We start from the raw sequence: 22490 nt of genomic DNA, 5'->3' as shown, positions 1-22490 counted from the left end.
TCACACAACATTGTATTGTATTGTGTTTCAAAAGACAAGATTTACTGGAATGTGGCAGCAAAGCAGTTGTGGGCATTGCATACAAGCTTTTTAAAGGCCAGCTGTGGTTTCTTGAATATTTCCAAAGTTTTTAGGGAGAAGAATTTTTGGACATCAAATTAAGTACAGTATTAATCATTTATACTCCTATCAAGACCATCGGTTTTAATCAAGTATTTTGACCTGAATTTTGAAATAGGCGTATCAGCATCTGTAAATATTTCATCTGTACAGAGTTTATATTAGAAAACACTGCCTTGTGCTTATATCTTTTTGTGTTATTTAAGATTTAAAATATATGCTGTATTTAAATTGTTTGGGCGTTAATTTGTTTCTTGTTACAATTGCAGAAGTTTCCCAGGTGCCAGTCTCAACATTTAGTTAGCTCATATGAACACACTATGTTTTTATTAACCATATTACTGTTGTTGTGTTAAAAACCACTAAGAAGTTCCAAAGTAAGAAGCAACTGAAGAAATTATGCATTTTTAACATTTTGTTATTTCTAAGTACAGTAGAAGTATATTGTGTTCAGTATCCAAATGATAGTGAATGTTTCTTATAAAAGTTAGAAACTTAAGGCTGCGCAAATGCAGACCAGCAATTTTTATATACTTCAATAGGAAGAATTTGGTTTTAAATGGGAGCTGTGGTATTAACTTTCGTGTGGGTATATCTCATCTGTTTAGATGTGTTTCAAGAACGTGCTAGATTTTAAATGCTTGTTTTTCTCTTGAATTTTATAATCCTTTAGTCGTAAATATTTGTATATTTTCTTATTACCTCTTGTCAGTGCAAATAAAAAAATGGTTTTTAGTCGAATTAGTCCAGTTATTTCCAGTTAATAAGGTTTTAGACTTGTAAAAGGAAACTGAGCCTCTTGTTGTTATAGTAAGAGTGACATTTCTTCTTTATATCTTTTGTTATTTTAAACTTTGCGCAGGGAGGGGTGAATAAAATGTCTTGCATTCAGTGTGTAATGAGAGAAAAGAGATGAAAATAGGGTTTCCATACATAATGAGATAATACTTAAAAGCAAAGGCATTGTGCTAGGCATCATATATTCGTCAAGCTGACACTTGCTTTTATGAAAAGAGTTAAAGAAAATAAAATTGCACTGTGTTATTTTGCCAATACAGTATATAGGTTGAGGGAGAAAGTTACCTTCATATTTATGTATGATGAGAAATTATATATGATGTTTGAGTCTACTTTTAGATGATGTTTTTTGTGTTATGAAATTTTTGCAGTTTATAGTTTGGCAATATAGTATAAACAGAAATGTTTTAAGATTGATTTTGTAGGGGGAGTATCATATATAATTAATAAGAAATATCAATTTTAGATTAATACTGCAGGTAGAATACAGTACCTTATACTTTGCACATACATCCAATTTAGATTGTTATTGAAAGCTTAGTAACTCATTTTAGGTTAATAGTACTCTTTACAAGAAAAATGCCTAGATTGAAAAAAATTTTTATCTGATTGTTGCAAACAATAGCTTTTACAAAACATGGGAGCTGTTGATGTTTCATTTCCAAAACCTCAGTTAAATATTTATTACCATATATTTTGATCTTTGTAGATGAAGAAGGAGAGGGTTGGTGAAAGGTCTCAATGTTTAAGTGGAGAAATCTACATCTCATTTTGATTGATTTGAGTTGTATTTTAGCATAAGTATATATTGCCTGCTGATTACAAAACATTCTTGTTTAAAATCCAGTACCATTAGGGATTATGCTTATTTCTCCTATTTTGGAATTAATTTCTTTGAAATCATACTCGAGATCATTTTATTTTATGTTGTCTTGTTCAGCTTTTGAGTATTAGCAGATGCCGTGGCTGTCTGTTTACATTGCTGCTTACATCTGTTGTTTCTGGCATATATTAAATCTTGGAATGTTCTTGCTTAGATTATTTTATGAAATGAAGTCTTGTGCATTGCAGTCTATTTCGTGCCAGTTAGCTTCTTGCTTGTAGAAATCCTTTGTGATATCGCCAAGTGAAATGTATTAGCCTCAGTGTTCTGGGCTTTGAGAATTAGCATCCTCCAGAAATAATTGGTCAGTGACACTTAGGCTTACATGATCATATAAGATGAGAGCTTTGAGTTTGAATAGTTGTTTGAAGTAGACCCTTGAAAATCATAGGTGGCTCTATATTGAAAGATTTGATGTACAGTGCAGTTAATATTCATTCCTATTATGTACTTGCTATTAGCAGTTGATAGATTGCATTTCATGTAGTGTTGTTGTAGAAGTAATACCTATTATTTCCTTACCTGTAGCTGGTGGAGGGGGGAGGGGCCGGTGCTTCATCAGTAGCTGTGACCAGCAGTGCGGGAAGTGAATGCGTGGAAGATGGAAGTCAGCCCCCTCCAGGCATGAGCCAGAGTCAAGACTGCGAGCCAACACCCCATTGCCACGGCATCCCTCCAAGACTAATTTCTTCCAGCCTGATGGACCACCACCTCATCACCATCCACCTTACCATCACCACCACCATCATCATCCATATGCTGACTCCCCACGTAAAGCAAATTCAAACCAGCAAGTCGTAAGGCCACCACGCTCGCCACAGAGTTCAAGACCACGGTAAGTGATAATTCACAATCACCCTTGGAATGTAATTGAAGATGACAGAATACTCAGAATACTTTTATCAAAGTACTTTGAGTGAGACCATGAAATTTGTCAGAAAACAAATTTTTTATGCAACTTACCAAGTAATTACATAGCCTATGTTTCTAACTTGCACAGCAGCTAAAAATTTGTAATTCGCGGTAGCATTCGATTGTTTTAGTGTAGGTGATTGTCTTGCCCACCATTGGGGTAGGAAGGGTACAACACCGCTAAATAGCATCAGTCCGTTTCTGCTGGTTAATGACTGTAGTTCAGTTGTCACAGCAGCTATTGTTTCGAGATTGGTTACCAGATGGTTGCTCTTTGTCTCTGTTTGGTGACATATTCTGAACTTTACGTAGCATTAAAGCTATTTTCAAATAGCCTAGGGTTCATTAGACTCAGTATTAGGGAATTATTTCCCAGTTTTGACTTTTCACAACAATGTCCGACACTATCTCTCTAGTATCCGGTTTTGCAGCAAAGGCTGCAAAACTAGACTTACAAAAGCTTCTTATGACTCCAACACAATCTGTACTAATTGTAGGGGAGAAACTTCCCCTATTGATTTGACATGTATTGAATGTAGGGACTGGATCAAAGTAGGTGGAAAACTTTAAAATCTCACTTAGATAAGTTAGAACAAGACAGGAAGAGGAAAGCGGCTCTTAGAGCTGAGGCTAGGAATGTAGCTAATGTGGAATGTTCTCCTAAATTGGCAATTACCGATTTACCTGTTCTGTCTCCCTCTCATACTCTTATTTCCCCTTTAACCAGTCCTCTACTTATCCAACCTACTCCTTCTCCCGGCCCTCATGCTTCAGAGCCTAACACCATTGCTAGCCTAGAGGCCATTTTGATATGAAGTTTGGGCTCATTATTTCAACTTTGGAACAGTTAAGTGCATCAGTTCAAGTGCTTGTGAATCAAGCCAATGTTAAAAGTGCAAGTGTTAGTGGAGGAGGTGTCTGCTCGTCTTGCTGGGGCTCCTAGACCAAGGTCACTGCCAGGCTCCCATGCACCAGGGAGAAGGCATGCAGTAAACTCCCCATATTTGCAGGGGATGCGTACTACACACACGCGCGCGCCCCGCGCGAGTAGCTAAAATCTGCAAATATTTAAAACCCCTCCAAAAACATTTAGAACTGCCCATTTTGATAGTTCAAACCAAAAAGAAAAAAAAAATGCTTATACCCGAGTTTTTTTATAGTTTTATCACAAAAAGTGCACTTAGTCATAAAAATTATATGAAAATACAGTAATTAGTGAATATTTCTCAGTGAAAAATGCAGCGAATGGGCAAATTTTCCGAGAATAATGTGTAAATATGTTCCATAGAGAAATTTGTGAATCATGAGAACGTGAATACGGGGGATTTACTGTACTGGTAGTCCAAGGGAGGTCAGTGGGGTTTGCCCACGGGTAGGCACCCCCCCAACTGAGCCTGTTGACCGGTCCCAGGACTCGTGGACAGCCGCTGGAAAGGCGTCCGTAAGGAAGTGCATGACCTTTCTTTTAGTTCTTCAGAGTCCGGTTCAGACAAGAGGCACCCATAAGGAAGTGCACGACCTTTCTTCTAGTTCTTCAGACTCTTGTTCGGACAAGAGGCGCCGAGGGTGCTTTTACGAGATCTCTCGTCCTCTCAAGAGGTGCGTAAAAAAGTTATCGACCTCACTTCCCCACCTCCTTGCAAGCATGCAAAGGAAGGATATTGAGCACAGTCCTTAGCCTTTCTGTAGTTTTTGGGCCAGCCCTGAACAATCTTCACCCCATCAACAGTATTCGCCGCCCAAGTGCCCGTCCTTATTACGGAAGCGCCCATCCTCATCTGATAAGCGCCCAACGGATTCGGAGTATTTACCTGCTCCCGAGCGCTCGGCTCCCACCAAGCACCCAGCACCAACTGATTGCTCAGCACCCACCGAACACCCAGTGCCAACTCTTGTTTGTCTGCCACCAAACTCAAATATTCCAGCATCACTCCCCGAGTGCCCAACCGAGCGCCCAGCTCTACTGTTGATTCCTTCGTCCGCTATCGGCCCCGTACAGCATACTTCGCTGACGGATCCTATTCGGCGCCATTTGAACAAAATTATGAACTAAACTAGCTAAGCTTTGTAACATCTTGTTCACACCTTTTTATCACACCTTACCTGACAGCTTTAAATATGTTTGTGGTCACTTAAAATATGACAGAGGGTGAGGTTGGGTGACATGCTTTGTCACTTGTAGAACTTGAGTAGCTGACGTGGTCTATCAAATTGAAAGTCTGATGTCAGGCTCGTCTGATAGTGGTCTGATGCATGCAGACTTACAGCTAAGAGCATTGCTTATGTATAGGTAAAAGCTCTAGGGTTTCTCATTCAAAAGTGGCTCATTTGTCTTTTGTAAGTGGAATTTCATATTAAGTACAGGAAAATACCAGGACAATCAATAAAATCTTTGTCTAATGGTAAGTGTAACAAACCCCCAAGCATTGATGACCTCTGCCTAGAAATGGTGTCTTCACACCTGATATAAATGAACTTGAAAAGTAACAGCTCATACAATACATTAAAACTGTGAGTTTATAAAACTAAGAAAATTCAGACAAAACCTGATCTTCGTCAGCTTTTATTAATTTTTTTAAATGGAAATTAGTAAAGGTTCTCAGATTTTGACACACAAAGAATATCAACATTATGAGTTGAAAATTATGCAGCTGCATACAATCAGGCAGCGAAAGAGGCCAAATTACGATAGACAACTTCTTTTCCTCCATCTCTTTATTCCATTTTCTAGTTAAAAAAGTAAAAGAGAATGATAAAAGTATCGTTAGTAACATTATATTCTTGCGGCGAATGCATTGCAGCCATAAACAACCTAAGCTTAAAAACTGTTGTTTTGCTTATAACCAAATCGGATAACAACAGCCATTTTGCTTGTATTTCAACTATCGTACGGTAGTAAACAATTACCATAGTTATAGTACAAATGACGTTGAGTAGAATAGGACTGATATATTTTTACATTATACCCTTATTCGATATGGATAAAAGACCAGCAAGGAAATATGCTACTAAATTTAAGCTGGAAGTTGTAGCTGAAGCTGAGAAAACAATGTTCAAGTCGCTAATGACTGTAAATTATCGTGCATCGTCAACATGGATGGAACTCAACCGGAAATAAAATTGGAGAGAAAGTAATTTAATCAAAACTACTGGGCATGAAAGAACACATATTACTACTATTTTTATGCTGATAAAAGATAAATACGTAAAGCTCATATTATGATGAAATCAAGTGAAAATAGTGAATGGAATCATGAATTTTTTTTTACACAGAACAAACGTGCCTCCAAATGGCCAGCATCATCTGAATTAATTTCACAATGAGACATATTTAAGTTATATTTCGACTTAAAAACACTATGTATAACGAAAAATAACCTTGCCCCATATAAATAAAATATCTAGAGATTCATTTACGCTAACTAGAAGCAAAAAAAGCGCTCTGAACTGAGTTAAATACGGCGAAATAAACTTACCACATAATCGATTTCCAAACCAAAACATTGATTGCTATGATTGCAATTTATAATACAAAAGCAATATAAGAATATATACAATATTATTGGATACAGTGAATTAAAGCATAACATTTTAAAAGATCCATGGAAAAGATGCATATTCGTTATGTTGATGTTTATATGATACGATATTATGTGAATATAGAGTACAGTGTAATGTAGGCTAGGCTACCCTATATGTATACGATATACCATAGTGTAAGCTAAGCTAATTCTTGTTTGTTATTTAATTTCTCTCTGTATTGAATTATCATAAGTCACTCTGCATGAACCTCCAGAATTAGCTGATATTAATAATTGCTATACCATGTATGTATAGAGTATACTTTATAGGGAGGCTAGGTTACCATATATGCATACATAGTACTGAATATCCTAGTGTAAGCTAGGCTATATGCAAGATATGTGTTTTCCAACAAATGATGGGTTTTTTGGAACCTAACCCTATCGTAAGTAGGATAATGCCTGTAAGCATTTTTAGTTTTTTTTGTGTGTGTTTGAACTATCAAAATAGGCAGTTCTAAGTGTTTTTAGAAGGGTTCTAAGTATTCACGGATTTTAGCTATTCACGGGGGTGTGTGGTTTGCATCCCCTGCAAATACAGGTGGTTTATTGTATACCAATACAGAAAATTGTAATCTTCAGAAATTGAAATTTTTAGTACTTCATAACTATTATCCTAAAAATTCTTTAGTACAACAAACAGAGTTGTATTGTATAAATTACAAGAAGCTGATGAGAAGGTTGAAATATGTTGGATCAATAACTAGGTAAAAACAACCATTCCCATCAGTAACCATTGTCTGTAAAATACATCTGTCATTTTAATAAATATTGCACAATCATGTAAGTTTTTGTACAAACCTATTCATTATAAAATAGCCTTTAACCCGTGTGTGATACATCTAGATATACAAAGCAAAAAAATTCCAAAAAGAATGGTTTCAGTACATGCTCAACCAACTCCTAATACTAATGCCTCTCATTTTACAATGCTAATCTCAATCTGAGGTAGCAGAGAAGAGAGGAGAACACTATAGTTTATGTTGAATAGTGTTGTATGAAAAACTCCTATTATTGTAAGAACATAGTTCATGACAAACCCATTCATCACATTGAGGACGGATGACAGAGTCTAAGACCAAAGACATTGCCTCCAGAAGTCTATTAGAAGGAAAGATGATGTGGTATTGTAAAGATAGTTCCAAAAGGACCACTTGTGCTTACTGATTTGCAATTGAATGAACTTCAGATTTCAGGCACTTCATAAGCAGTGGGTCTACACTGTAAGAAAACCCAAAGATGTATGCTCACTGGCAGGGATGTAAAGGAGTGAATTCAGGGGAAAATGCTGTCAGTGCCATTTGAATGATAAATAAATATAAAACTTTGTAAGATACTGCTCCAATCTCATACCTAAGCGGACATTGCTAGCCATTATGATGGCTTGCAAAGAAAGCAAAACATTAAGAGTGACAGCACAAGGGAAACCACAGCAGAGAGCTTGGCAGTGCATGGTGCACCCCAGAGATGACAGAGAGCACCAGCTGACAAAAAAAAGGCTAGAACCCTAGTCTTGGGTGAGGCAAGGTGTCTTAGGGATGCCAGAGCAGAAATCCAAGATATAACCTCCAAAGCCAAGACAAAACATTCTCCACTCAGGCTGATCATAATGACTCATATGCTAGAACAGTCAAGGGATAGAAGGATGAAAGGATGCCTTCCATTGAAAATGGGTGGAGAACTATGACAATTAACAGAGAGTGTATCTCCTGATCCTTGGAAGCTGTGTGTGAAGAGTGAAAAAAGGAATCATGTTAAATCTTGGGAGGTGGGATACCAACCAAAGACCAGCTAAAAGAGTAGAAAACCCCCTGACAGGCTAAGAAGTCACCAATAACAGAGCCCAAAGGGTTTCAAGAAAAGTGACATCTGATAAACTTGTAAGGTGAACTAGAGAAGTGTTTGGGAAAACTCAGAGGCCTATCTACAGAGTCCTCAGCGGCCACTACCTGGTTTTCCCTGGTCTCAGCTTTGCGTGGAGAGTGGCGGAACAGCTGTAACACCAGGACAATCAAAATTTTTACATTTATTTAAATACCGTTTAAAGTCCAAAGATGGATAAATGTTACACTTATATGTATGTACTGTGACCTACATGGGCACGAAGTTTACATTTTCATGATATAGAAGCTGGAGAATTTTCAGAAGTCTTAAATTTAGACTTACCAAACCCTTTAGACTTGATTAAGTGTCCAGCTTTTTACTTACAATCTCCCGTAGGATGAATTATCAGACTGTTGGGTTTGCTTTTATTTCTGGAGAATTGGGTTTTATCATTCTTATCTTTGGATGAAATATCAAATTATTAGGTTTGCTCTAGAGCAGCAGTGGGGTTCATCATTCTTACCTTTGGGTGAAACATTGGTCTGATGGATTTGCTCTTATCTACTGGGGGGGGGAGTCATCCTTCTTACCAATTAGTTTTAAAACTAGATACTGGGGATAATTTGCATTAGTAGTATGGCAGCTCTCTTAAGAATTAACTTATTTAAAATTTAACAAGAGAAAAGAAAACCATTTTGTTCATGCTTAATTAAAAAGTTTCTATTAAAAAAATATCAAATTCAGACTACCTAATGAGGATTGGAATTTTATACACAGTACACTATTCTTTAAGAGATTGGGAAAGAAAAATGCCTTAAAAATGAATGAGTTCACTGTTTCTGCCCATTTAACAAGAAACAATTGTCATGACCAACCCTCCCAGTTAAAAATAAAAAGGTAACATTTTTATAGAAGATCTTAATGATTATTAGGTGAGGAGAGAGAGATCAGCAATATTAGATATTTTAGGTAGTGTAGCTGCTGTTCATCCTCAAAGGAGTTACACTCTCATGGTCCCCCCAGGGCTTCATAGGCAAACCAACCAATCTCAAAGAATTCTCTTATAGATGGTCTCGGCTGGAAGAGTGCTAGTTGGCACAGTGATAGAATATCAAGGACTTAGGACAAGGGAGCTCTATCTCATGTCCTACAATGAATTCTTCTGTTTTTTCCTTCATCCTGCTTGCATAGATGTGAAAACAGCACATATGTCAGCTGTCTTCCTCATTGCTCTCTGGTCTGTCAGAGAGTCCACTCATCTTCAGTGTTTGCTGCAAATACAGCAATCATCTCACGAAGTTTAAAGCTAAGTGCATAGTTTTAAGACCTAGTGAAAAAGTTTAGGTCCTTAAAATTTTATGGGTAGGCTTATATACTATTTAATAAAATTGTGAGCCTAAAGTCTCTGCAGAGGTATATTCGATTTCCTGATTGTGCTCCTTCATCTCCATGGTATTTCTTTTTCTTTCTATCATTCAAAGTGATAATTAGCATTCTGAAATCATTTTTGTGTTTTGAAATCATTTTGTTTTTTAAACCTCATTAGTCCATGACATTTAACATGGAACAAAAATTTGAGATAACCAAGGGTAAATCGGACAAAAACTTCTGTTTCTGCATTACAAATGATCATAGTTCCCAGTCATAAAACAGTGGTTCATTGTCTGGTGTTTTACTAAAGGCCAGTATTTCTGTTCAGTATTTTATTGCTAAATGGACTTTTGTGATTATAGAAGTTTCCCAGTTATCCTTAATATACTGAGGGTCTTTTCAACTGAAAGAAAATACATTCTTGAACAATTTGTTTACTTCCTCGTTATTATGGCCAGTAGCAACATCACAGGTTTTTAGTGTTTTACACATCTTTTTCCTGTTACACTCTTCTTTTTCCCAATAGGAATATGAACATCACTTTTTCGTGATTGTGAGCTTTGTCAAACAAATTGAAATCTTAAAGAGGCTGATTTTATATATAGTTGATATGATAATTCCAATAATTAAGGATTTTAATTATATGCCAACTAACATATCCACATGGTGCTTAGGAATAGACTGGGTAATCAAGGTTATGAAATATATAAGAAGTACTGTACATTTTATGGGTATCCATTTAGTTTTGTCTTAATGTACAAGCATTTGTGATTAAATCCTTCAAGGCATTGGTATTGTAGTAATTGTAAATTAATATTTTAATACATTACTAAATTCTTGTGGATAAATTTCAAAATCATGTTACCTAACATCATACTATGGACAAGAGGTTGGCCATGTCAGCCAGTAATTTGAAGGAAATCCCTACAGTGACTGCTATGAAACAAGTTGTTTGTAAACTTGTTCCTTTTATCACCACTGGGCTTCTATTATGCAGGACTCACAGATTACTGTGGTGCAGTGATTTGTTCAATTTTTTTTATTGTGGAAAAGGCTCGTAACTACCTGCCATTAGCCAGCCCCTGAAGGAATAAAGGAAAATTTGTTTAGTTGCTGGACATGTGGGAAATATGCAACATACTTCTGGCAGCAAGGTTAGATGATAAAAGAACCCATTTTAAGCTGTCTTATTGAGTTTTAGGCTTCAGTACTATATGTTTCAGGGACAAACATCTTTCCGCTGTGTGTGTTTACATCCTCTGGCAGAAACAGAGGAGGCCATTATTTCACACTTGAGTGGTTCTAGAACTCCACTTCAACTCCTTAGATGGATAATTGAATCTTTGAGGAAAGGGTCACTAATGCCCAACATAAAGTATCCAAAGTGAGGTAACAGGGTTTCCCTTCTAAATCCGAAGATATAGGTAACAGCCTTTTGCCTCACATAAGAGTGATACCTCTTATGAGAATCTTGCTTCTCCCATGCAGCAATCAGATATCAAAGGGGACCCTGGTAGGGTCTACCCAACCTCATCTGAAGTGTCTACTTTCTAGAGGTTAGTGATTTATCCTGGACTTTATACTGCCAGGCAGTGGTGATGCAACTGCCTTGCCACAATCGGTTAATGCAAGCTTCCCTGAAAGGAAAATTATGCTTGCTGTACTTCAGAATTCTGGGAGGAAACCATGTGCAGTATCAAGGATGACCTACTACTGAGTGTCAGTATATCAGAGATGTTACCCATGATTCCCAAGAGGAATTTAGGTCTGCCCTGGATAAGAAATAGGGTGTGGTGTGTAAATATTTCTCATCTTTTAAACTAGAGGATTGAGAGGCTGCACAGTCTGCCCTGGCAGAGGTTGGTTTTCTCACCAAAAAAGTTTAGTGGGAACACGGTAATAAAAAAAACCCAAGCCCGAAAAGAAGTTAAATCAGTTACCTATATCCTATTAAAAGTAGAATGGGTAGCAAGAGACAGCATGGTAACAATAATATGACCAGGTCAGACTATAAAACCTCAAGTCAGAATGTAGTGTATGGAGATAAATATCCACTCCTAAGAATGCAACTATTATGAAAATTAAATTAGATACTAAATGTGTCCTTTCACTGATGGAAATACCTCATTAATGAAAGGAAAACTGTGATTGATATTCATATCCCATTAATAAAATTTTCTCTTTATCACTCTGTCCTCCCTTTGAAGTTAGGTTCAAAAAACACTATTTTGATTGACAAAGCTTGTCATACCTGTGAAATGTGGCTCCCTTTGAATACTATTCCATCTATGACAAGCTTTGTCCTCCTTTGATATGTCACTCCTTTGAACATCTCCTGTTTGATGCTATTCTCGTTAATGTAGATTCCTTCAGTCGTTGTACTTTGCCTTTTTGAATAACAACCAAGGCATTATTATGCTTTGGTATATCATTATTGAAGATTATACTGTATTCTATTTTCACATGTTAACACCGTGATTACAAACATCAAAAATAACGAATGTGCATCTTTCCATTGATCTTTTAAATGTTATGTTTACTACCACTGTATCCATTGTATATATTCTCATCATTGCTTTTGCATTATATGTTCCAACGATCATGCGATCAAATGTTTTGGTTTGGAACCAAACATCGCCAGTGTTTATTTCACGAGTTAACTCAGTTCAGAGTGCTTTTCTTGCTTCTGGTTAGTCGAATCGTAATCTTTAGATGCTTTATTTATATGGGACATATGTTTTTCGTTGAAAAGTGCACAATTAAGTCGAAATGTAACTTAAATAACTCATGGTTGTAGAAATTAATTTAGCTATTTGAAATATTTACTAGATGATCTTACGGCTGGCTGTTTGGGGCATGTTTGTTTGACCGAAATTAAAAAATCAGATTGATTAAGCTATTTTCTCTTGATTTCATAGTAATAAGCTTCAATCATTTTACCTTTATTTGAAAACAGCAGTATACGTTTTCTTTCATGCCCAGTAGTTTTGATTAAATGTTTTTCCAATTTTATTTTATGATTCTAGTTTCATCCATGTACCTAACTGCATGATAATTTATAGTTATTAGCAGCTTGAACATTCTTTTCTCAGCTTCAACTACAGGCGTTGCAGCATAAATTTTACTATAGCAGTATATTTCTTGCCGATCTCTTTTCTCCAAAGCGGATAAAGGGTATAATGTAAAAATATATCAGTTTTAACATCATTTTTAATATAATTACGTGCAAATTGTTTAACCATACGATGGTTGAAATACAAGCAAAACAGTTGTTATCCGATTCAGTTATTAGCAAAACAACAGTTTCGTTAGATTGTTTATGGCTGTCATTTTTCAAGAGTATAAGGTTACTAACAATACTTTTATCATTCTCTTACTTTTTTAACTAGAAGATGGAATAAAGAGATAGAGGAAAAGAAGTTGGTCTATTGTAAGTTGGTCTCTCTTGCTGCCTGATTGTACGCTGTTGCCTGTGCCTGGGCGAAATTTGTTTTCTAAATATTGTCGTACCGGTATTAATTGCTAACTCCAAATAACTCAATTATCATAACCTGTGCACTATCTGTATTTACAAACTCATAAAATTCAAATGAACACTGACCTATTTTAACTTCCGACAACGAGCAAGTGAGGTTGGCTCATTGAATTAATGCACCTATTCCAGCCTCTTTACATATCATAACGATGCTGCCTGATTGTATGCTGTTGCCTGCAACAGTCGCAGGAAATTTAAAAATATGTATTTTCAAAATATTGTTGTATCGATATTAATTGCTAACCCCATTGTAAAGGCAAATTATTGTAAGTCGAGTTAATTTCTTTCAGTCACTACCTGTTGTAATTTTTGTCCCATTTTCAGTAGGCATTCAGAAACTGTTGAAGGATGGTTATCCTGTCTATTAACCCTTAAACGCCTGTTGGACGTTTCAAATCAGTCGTCAAAAAATTGTCTGTCGAATGCCGGTGGGCCAAAATTTCAAACGTCGACTCAAAATGACTTTTAAATATTCGCGGAAAAATAATTATAGGCCTAGTTTGTGAAGATTTCAAATCACGCGCTCTTGGCGGATGCTGGGAATTTCAGATCCAGGTGTTGTGTTGTTTTGCGTCACCCAGACGCCGCATCTAGCACAATCCCTCCTTCAGATAGCATCAGCGTCGGACCTTCGCGGAGCTTATTTTGTCTGAGACATGTTTTGCAGAACTTTGGCGAGTGTTTGCATATTCGTGCTGCAACAGGACGTTTTGTAGATATGTCACAAAGCGCCAGGACCGTGAAAGGTTTACAACTGCCTGAAAAAATGAGCGTCAGAGGCGAGTTTAGACTGGGATGCTGAGAAGGACCCAGCAACCAAAAGTGAATTTTAACATTCAGGTCAACTTTGACTCAACCGAAATGATCAAAAACGCATCCATAAGCCATAATTATTACATTTGAGTAACAATCAATCATTTACCTTCATTTTGCAACAAGCGGAAAGTCTCTAGCACAATAAGAATTTTTGGTGAATTTTTGACAAAAAAAAAAAAAAAATTTCCTGCGCTCAGCTAACTCTCATGAAAATCCTGTCATTTCTTGCGTCAGCTTGTAATTTTTGTTGTTTCATATTATTCGTTGCATTTAAAGTGTTATACATCCAGTTCGGCAATTTCATGTAGAATACAACAAAAATATATTATTCCTTTAGCTCTTCACAGTGTTTTAATATTTACATCGAAATCACGATAACTGACAAAATTTTAACATTCGGTCAACTTTGATTCGACCGAAATGATCGAAAAAATGCATCCAATTCTGTAATTATTACATTCGGAGTAACAATCAATCATTTACCTTCATTTTGCAACAAACGGAAAGTCTCTCTAGCACATTATTTAGATTTTTGGTGAATTTTTGAAAAAAAAAAAATTTCTTTTGCTCAGTTGCTCCGCTGAAAATCTGTCATTTCTTGCGTCAGTTTGCCATAATTTCTTTGAACCTGTTTCATATTATTCTTTACATAAAGTGTTAGGCATCAAAATGACGCAATTTCATGTAGAATACAACATAAAAAATATGTCATTCCTTTAGCTCTTCACAGTTTTTAATATTTTCGCTGAAATCACGATAATGACAAAATTTAACATTCGGTCAACTTTGATTCGACTGGAAATGATGAAATCCATCCAAAAGCCATAATTATTACATTGGAACATTAACAATCAATCATTTACCTTCATTTTGCAACAAACGGAAAGTCTCTAGCACATTATTTAGATTTTTTGAATTTTTGAAAAAAATTTGCATAACTGTTTTAGGACTGTCTGGGCTGAAAATCCTGTCATTTCTTCCGTCAGTTTCAAATTAATTTTTAAATTTCATATTATTCATTACATAAAGTGTTATACATCAAAATGTGTGCAATTTCATGTAGAATACAACAAAAAAATATGTTATTCCTTTAGCTCTTCACAGTTTTTAATATTTTAGTAAATCACGATAACTGACAAAATTTTAACATTGTTCAACTTTGACTCGACCGAAATGATCAAAAAACGCATCCGTAAGTTTCATAATTATTACATTCGAGTAACAATCAATCATTTATCTTCATTTTGCAACAAACATAAATGTCTCTAGTACCATATGTAGATTTTTGGTGAATTTTTGAAAAAAAATTTTTCTCCGCTCCAGGCCCTTTGGACTCGCTGAAAATCCTGTCATTTCTTAGCGTCAGCTTTGTATAATTTTTTCGCCGTTTCATATTATTCTGTTGCATAAAGTGTTATACATCAAAATGCAAAGAATTTCATGTAGAATACAACAAAAATATATCATTCCTTTACCTCTTCACAGTTTTTATATTTACATCTAAAATAATGATAAATAGAAAAATCAGCCTTCGTTCAACTTTAACTCAGGATCGAAATGGTTCGAAAATGCAATTGTAAGCAAAAAAACTTACAGCCTAGTAATATTCAATCAATTTCCTTCATTTTGGCACAATTGGAAAGTCTCTAGCACAATATTGAGATTTTTGGTGAATTTTTGAAAACTTTTTACATCCAAATAGTTAATTCATGCATCATTTTGTGATAATTTTTTCTCTGTGTTGCTTTAATCATTTTACAATCTGTTATATACTAAAATCATCGCAATTTAGTGTACAATACAACTAAAAAAAGTAACTCATTAGCTTCAACCGTTTTCTTTTACAGCGATTTGTATACAATTATATAAGAGTTTTTTACAATGTCATATATTCCAATATTTATATATGATAATGATATATTTTTTTATTTCTGATGGTTTGCATACTAAACTTCAGGCAATGAGAAAAAAGGAGCCAAAATGAACTCTTAATCTTGAAAACTAAGCGCTCTGATTTTTGAAAAAACTTTTTTTCCTCTTTGGCGCTACCTCGGAGTTCATGATTGCAAACTGGAGACGTTTTTTGAAAATAGGGCTTCAGTTTAAAGGGTTAATATAGCAATGAAAGCCACAGAAGCGACCTCTCTCCAGTATAATGGAAAGTGTAGCACAACAACAATTCTAGAGTTTCATGTAAGTAACTTACCAAGTAATTACATAGATATACTTTCCACCTTTGTGGCAGCTTATAAATTTTAAAATCTGTGGTAGGGCTCCAATTGTTTATTGTAGGTAACCAGTCCTGCCCACTAACGGGAATACTAGGAACAACTTATCAGACAACCTCATTCTCTTTCTGCCATGCTCGGTGTAAATATCGGGTGTTTGCAGCAGCTTTGTTTATTATTAACCAATTGGATAACCAGATTTCGGTGAAATATTATTGCTGATTTTGAGTAGCCGTCAAGCCTACAACTTTCAGGATCAGTATTTTTACTATTTTGTTATGATCTGGTTCAAGTTTATTATTTTTCGCTACATCGATTTTGCAATCAGTTGATTAACTCTCCTTTACCGCTCCTTTACCAAGTAGCATATTATAACGAAAATATCGTGTTCATTACGTAACCGATGTTTTTGGTGTTAAATACACATCAGCAAGTCTCAGATAACGTTTGATAAGAACTGAGATATGTTTGGTGTGATGGTACTTTGTGTACTCCAAAACAATTGTCGGTAAAGTATTGATTTAGAACATTTTCTTATTACACTTTCCTTTGCAGAGAACTGAGAAAGTGTAAGGACAGAAATGTGTAAGGAAAACTTAATTACTTATTTTGGCAAGTGGGCTTTTGGATAAATAGACTTTCTTGTCAGCCGAGCTTTGGCGCCCAGGGAGCATTCATTAATCTCTGAGCTATTAGCTGCTGAGGCCCAGCTACACCTGGTGCCATCTTCAACTTGGAAGCACCCAGCGCCCGGTGCCAGCTCCTGATCGTCTGGCGCCAACTCTTCCTACATGAATGATTTTGCTCCTGCTACTAGCCCTCTTATCTTTTCCCATGCCTGGCTCCCTCACTTCTTCCCATGCCTTTGCCAGTCTTGTGTATGGGTTAACAGAAGTTAATCTTGTGATAGTGAAGTGTTGTGCTGTGGAGGAGGTGATTATCTGGCCCTTCAGTTCTCTTGGACTTAAGTCACTGTCATACTCCCTTGAACCTGGGAGAAGTCATACTGAAAGTCCAATGGAGGCTGATGGGAAGTCCCCCTGGTAGTTGCCCCCTCATTCGAACCTGCTGTACGGTCTTAAGTTGCAACAGACAGCCACTGAATAGGCGTCTTGCCGGAAGTGTAGGGGATGAGATGTTTATCTGGCCTGTCAGATCTCCTAGACCAAAGGTCACTGTCCTGCTCCCCTAAACCTGGGAGAAGACACTTGTGGTCCAAGGGATCCGAAGGGGTTTGCCCCTGGGTAGTTGCCCCCCCTCCCCTCAGCCAAGCCTGTTGTCCGGTCCCAGGCCTCGGTGGACAAGCATTGAAAAGGCGTCCAAAATTATGTGCTTTAGTGATACAGTATAGTTTCTGGTTTGGAAGTCCACAGCGCTTATCTCCTGAACTTCCAGTTGTGGAGCACCAGTATTTAGTGCCAAAACTCTTTCAGCTCTCTTATGTGCTCAGCACCCGAGCTCCCAGCAACTTCCAGGCAGCCATGGGCTCCAGAGCAGCAGAGGCGGTGGTGTCCCCCCGCTTGACGCTCCTAGATGGAAGGAAGAAGATTCACCGAAGGTCCAAGGAGGTTGGTGGGGCTTGCCCATGGGAAGTCACCTCCTCGGAATTCTGTCACTCACAGTTCACGTAGTGGAAGACCCTCAGACTGGTGTTGGAAGAGCATTCCTTTTAGTGTCCACCAGTTGTTGTCGGACTCAACATTATCCCTGACAAGAGGCGTTCTAGGTGTTTTTCACGGCGCATCCCAACCCTTTAAGAGATGTAGTGACAATGAAGACGTCTCCTGTTACATTTCAATGGACTAGAGAGTCTACCCTTGACAAGATACGACAGTCACAGTCTCTGAGCTCTCAGCGCCTGCTTCTAAGCGCCCGCTGTCTACCTCTGCATGCTCAGTACTGGTTGCCAAAAATTCGGTGCCAACTCCTGAGCACCTGGCACCGATTCCCAATTGCTTGCCACCAATTCCAGAGCATCAATATCTATCCAGTACTTGACTCATGCCTGTGAACATTTATCACCCACTCATGGACAGATTTTTTAGAATGCACTGTTGTTCTTTCTTAAGTACCAGTTCCTGGTTGAGCTCCCGACTCTGGTTTTTTCAAGTCATTGGCGCCAGTTCTCGATAACCTGGCGCCAATTCTTGAGTATCACTTTTCTGCATCTGGGTGCCATACGGAGAGCATTAGTCTGCATATAGAGAGGCCCCGTTTGTCTGTACCAGGCACCCCTTCCATGACAATCCTAAGAGTTATGTCCTTTATAGATGAGGACTTTTATGCCCAATATTTTTGAGCTTTGTGAAGAAAGCTCCCTCCTCTTAGACAGCAGGAGCACTGGTTAAGAAGATAGATGACTCCTAGTTTTTAGGCGAGAGACATTTCCTCGGTTTGTCTCTTGAGTCCTGTCCTGTGTGGGTAAGGACGATTGAGATATCTTTTAGAGATCTCCACTCTTTACTTTGAAACCTCAAGAAGAGAAAACTTGCGTGCTTTTTACTGCTGAGGGAGTCGCACAATCATATTTAGCCCTGTTATTTTTGCCTCCAGGCCTACTTCTCTTTCCTCAGGACACAGTTGAGAGAACTGTGTCTGCTCTGCAGAAGGGTTTGGCTCAGTTTGTCAAACCCACTGTTATGCCTGTGCTAGGCTTCTGTGTTGTTCTGCATATGTCTTTGGCCTGTGTGTAGTGTTATCGAGTCATTATAATTGAGTTTGCTCAAATGTCCAAGTGTCCGCCGACTGTCAAAGGGTCCGCAGGGTCAGCAGCTAGTCTGCATGGTGGTCTGCGAGTCGGGACAAGGATCTGAAAGCTCCCTCGGTTGTTTGCAAGACCGCATAGTAGTCAGCGAATCTGCACACCCTGCAACACCCATTTTTCTTTAGAATAGAAGAGGAAAATCAGGATAAAGATGAACCAGACAATCCTGTCATCCACTCTCCAATGGCATTTGGATGAAGACCTGAGTTATGCAGAAAGTATCCTTCCATGTCCCCACTGGACTCTGGGAGTATCTCAAGTCTGTCTGGCATGACAGAGTCCTCTAGTGCAAGGATCTGTTTTGGCCTCTATACGGAAAGCCTAATCTCAAGTCCTCACTCCTCTTGCATTTGACTTTATGTTCTGGAACGTCATTCTTCACCTGGACCACTGACTTCTTCGATTACCGTTAAAGGAAAGTGCGAGGAGGTTTTCTAACATTTTGGACAGGGAAATGCAGCTGGACTCTGTTGTTTATCCCCGTGGTCCCGAATTAGGTCGGACCTACAGTAGTGGCTGTCCAAGCATAAACCATTGGAAGAGAGGTGCCTTCATACTACAAACCCAGACCTAGTTTTTCATTCAAGCACTTAGGATCTGGGTTGGGGAGCCTGCTTGGGGAACCAGTTAGTTTTGGGACGCAGCCTTCGGAAGATCTTAATCCTCTCATCTCTCTGATAGCTGAAAACTTTTCACGTACGACTTCAGCACTTATCGACCCTGTTGCATTCCTAGACTGTGGTAATCTTGTTACAAGACCACAATCCTTGAAGCCCTTATCGACCCTATTTCACTCCTAGACTGTGGTAATCTTGTCACAAGACCACAGCCCTAAATATATTCTCATCCCTGTCAGATAGCTGAAAGCTATGCACTCATGGCTTCAATGCTTCTCAACCCTATTTCACACCTAGACTGTGGTAATCTCTCTCTCTCTCTCTCAATCCTGGACCCTCTTGCACAGGCAACTGATGCCATGCTGCAAGTTAGGTCCGCATTCCAGCTTGGTCAAGCAAGGGCTGAATAAGTTTTTTGGTTCATCGCAATGTAATGATGACACTTTTAGCCCCATTCTGGACCATGAATATTGGTTCCCAAACCAGATATGATTGTTGGTGGACTCTTCACAACTCCTTCCACAATCCTTATCTACTCAGACAACTTCACTTCAAAAGATACCACTAAAGGGTGGACCACTCTTTTCTCGGACAGATTTACAGACTGCCCAGGAGCTTGCCTGGAAGAAGTGAACTTTTCAAGACCAACTGCAGAGACTGTTGCAAGATGCAGACGGGAGTCTTCTTGCCAAGTACTCCAGTCTAATTAGGCGGTCTTCTGTCAATGGTGTAGCTGTCATAACATCTCGTCTGCGAATTCCTCTTTAGCTCAGATAGCGGAACTCTTCCAATACCAGAGGACCGCCAAGGGGGCTCTCTTCTTCCACCTTCAAGGGGCATAGAGCAATGCTAGGTTTAGTATGTAAACACAGAGGTCTAGTTTGTCTTCCAACCAAGATCTTAGCAACCTATGAAGTCTTTCGAGACTTCCAAGGCAGAGAGGCGTCTACTCTGTATGTTGGAATTCGGACGTTGCTCTCGAGTGGTTAAAGGGCCAGTCCCTCTGTCGAGCCTCTCCATTCCACACCTCTCAACTCAACTAGAAAACTCTGTTCATTGTAGCCCTAGCAATGCCAAACAAGTTAGTGAGCTTCAGACTATAGGCAGTCTTCGAATATCAGCGATCCAGGTTTTCAGCACTTGTCTAGCGATGAAAATCTGCAATTTTCGGCACCAAACATACCTAACAGAAACGCCAATCTCCAGTTATCAGCGCTGAAAATTGCTGATTTTTGGTTATTGGCAATTCTCGCTTATTGTCACACTGTCATAATGGAATCCCCACCAATAACTGGGGACTGCCTGTATAGACAAGCAAGCAGATTCTGCTCAGGGAGACAGTCTGTGAACAGGGTCCGTGTTTTCTCCCTTAAGTGAATGTCATATATCCCTGGCCCAGGAGTGAACTAAATATCTAGTTGAGCTCTCAGGTTTTACCTGAAAAAGCTTTGTAATCAGAGGGTCATCCATACCTAGAGTGTCCGGATGAGATCCTGTCTCGCTCTTGGTCTGTGAATGTATTGTCCATCATCTCCAATGAACTTTGGTTTTGAGACTCACTCTCAGATTTAGGAGAACGATTTGCTTACCTGTTAAAGAAAAGCTAAGACGCCAGAATTGCATCTACCTCATTAGCTTTCAGGCTCAATATGTGACTCACTTCCGTTTGGTGATCAGCCCACTGGAAATATAATAGTTCTTCACTTCTAAATTTTCCTTGAAGTCAAAATAGTGTTTGAAAACTTTGCAGTGCCTTGCGACCATTATTAGTAATTGGCATGGCACTGATGGAGGAAGCAGAGGATTTTCTCCTCCTGTCTCTTCTCCTTGTAGTAAGGTGCAGATTTTTTGGGGGGAGGGGGGGGTACAGTGTACCTGGAGCACCCACCACTTTCAGTGGATGGGTAGTTGTTTTATTTCAGTGTAGGTGACAGAGTTATCTGGTTGCTTTTATTTTTTGGTACTGTGCCCAGAGCAAGGGCACTTAATGATGCTTTGCCATTCCATGGATGCAAAGCTCCCACATGAGTAGAGGCGAACCTTGGCTTTACTGCCACATCACTACAAGTTAAGATGGGCACCAACCAGAGGCAGTATTCTACTGCAATGGCTCTCGTAACTGATAAGGAAATGACAAGCATTGTTTTCCAATGCTAGCAGCTTTTTTCTGTTTCAAATTCATTACTTATCTTAATGTTTTGGAACAGAATATGTGCTTGTATCCTACCACCTGTCAATGTGGGAATCAGCTATGTAATTACTTGGTAAGTTACTTTTATGAAAATGTTATTTCCATAAAATTAATTTCATATATACTTACCAAGTAATTGCAGAATCGGAGCCCACCCTCCTCCCCTCTGATGGACATAAGGGCAGTAACAGAATGAGGTTGTCTGATAATTCATTCCTAGTATCCCTGTTAGTGGGCAGGACTGGTCACCTACACTAAACAACAGAGCGCTACCGTGGATTTTAAAATTTAAGCTGCCGCACTAGTGGAAAGTATAGCTATGTAATTACTTGTTGAGTATATATGAAACTTAATTCTATTATAAAAGTAACAAAATCACTAGGAGGCACTAGCCTTCTGTCCCTTCACGTTGAAAATAATCAGTCTTATGAAAACAGAGTTTCAGAATTTTGTGGTGACTGGGAAATGAGAGTCAGTGGAAGAAATAAAGCCAATTGTGTCAGCCATTCCAGTATCTGATGGTTTTACAAAAGAATGGGCAACACTTGCCCTTCCTTTTTGGAGGAAAAAGTTCCCATTGGATATGAATACCCAGCAATGTGGGACCCCTGCTACGAGAAAAATCGGCTTGCAAGGAAGAATTGTTGGGCTCCAATATTTTGCTCCCCAATGTAACCTCTCTATTACATTCTTCCCCCTTCAGTCGGAAACTGTTCGAAGAATCTTGCTGCACAACTCATTGAACAAGATCGACAACAGAATTGCACAGTGTATGCTGTTCTTGGAAAAGGGAAATCTGGGGTAACAATACTTTTAAAGAGTTTCCTCCTCCTAAACCTAAGAAAGCTAA

The 22490-nt window shown here is 38.3% G+C and overlaps 1 protein-coding gene across 1 annotated transcript in view; it reads left to right on the top strand.

Moving 5' to 3' along the window:
• The window catches only part of Zdhhc8 (zinc finger DHHC-type containing 8), a 158439-nt gene that overhangs the window by 114933 nt on the left and 21016 nt on the right, over positions 1–22490 (top strand). Inside the window, 2 exon segments of the mRNA XM_067108001.1 lie at positions 2330–2453; positions 2456–2636. Coding sequence (XP_066964102.1) covers positions 2330–2453; positions 2456–2636 — 305 coding nt within the window.

Source organism: Macrobrachium rosenbergii, chromosome 8, assembly GCF_040412425.1.
Source record: "Macrobrachium rosenbergii isolate ZJJX-2024 chromosome 8, ASM4041242v1, whole genome shotgun sequence".
Lineage (NCBI taxonomy): Eukaryota > Metazoa > Arthropoda > Malacostraca > Decapoda > Palaemonidae > Macrobrachium > Macrobrachium rosenbergii.
Note: the sequence above shows the minus strand (reverse complement) of the source record. Positions and strands in the feature narration are given on the sequence as shown.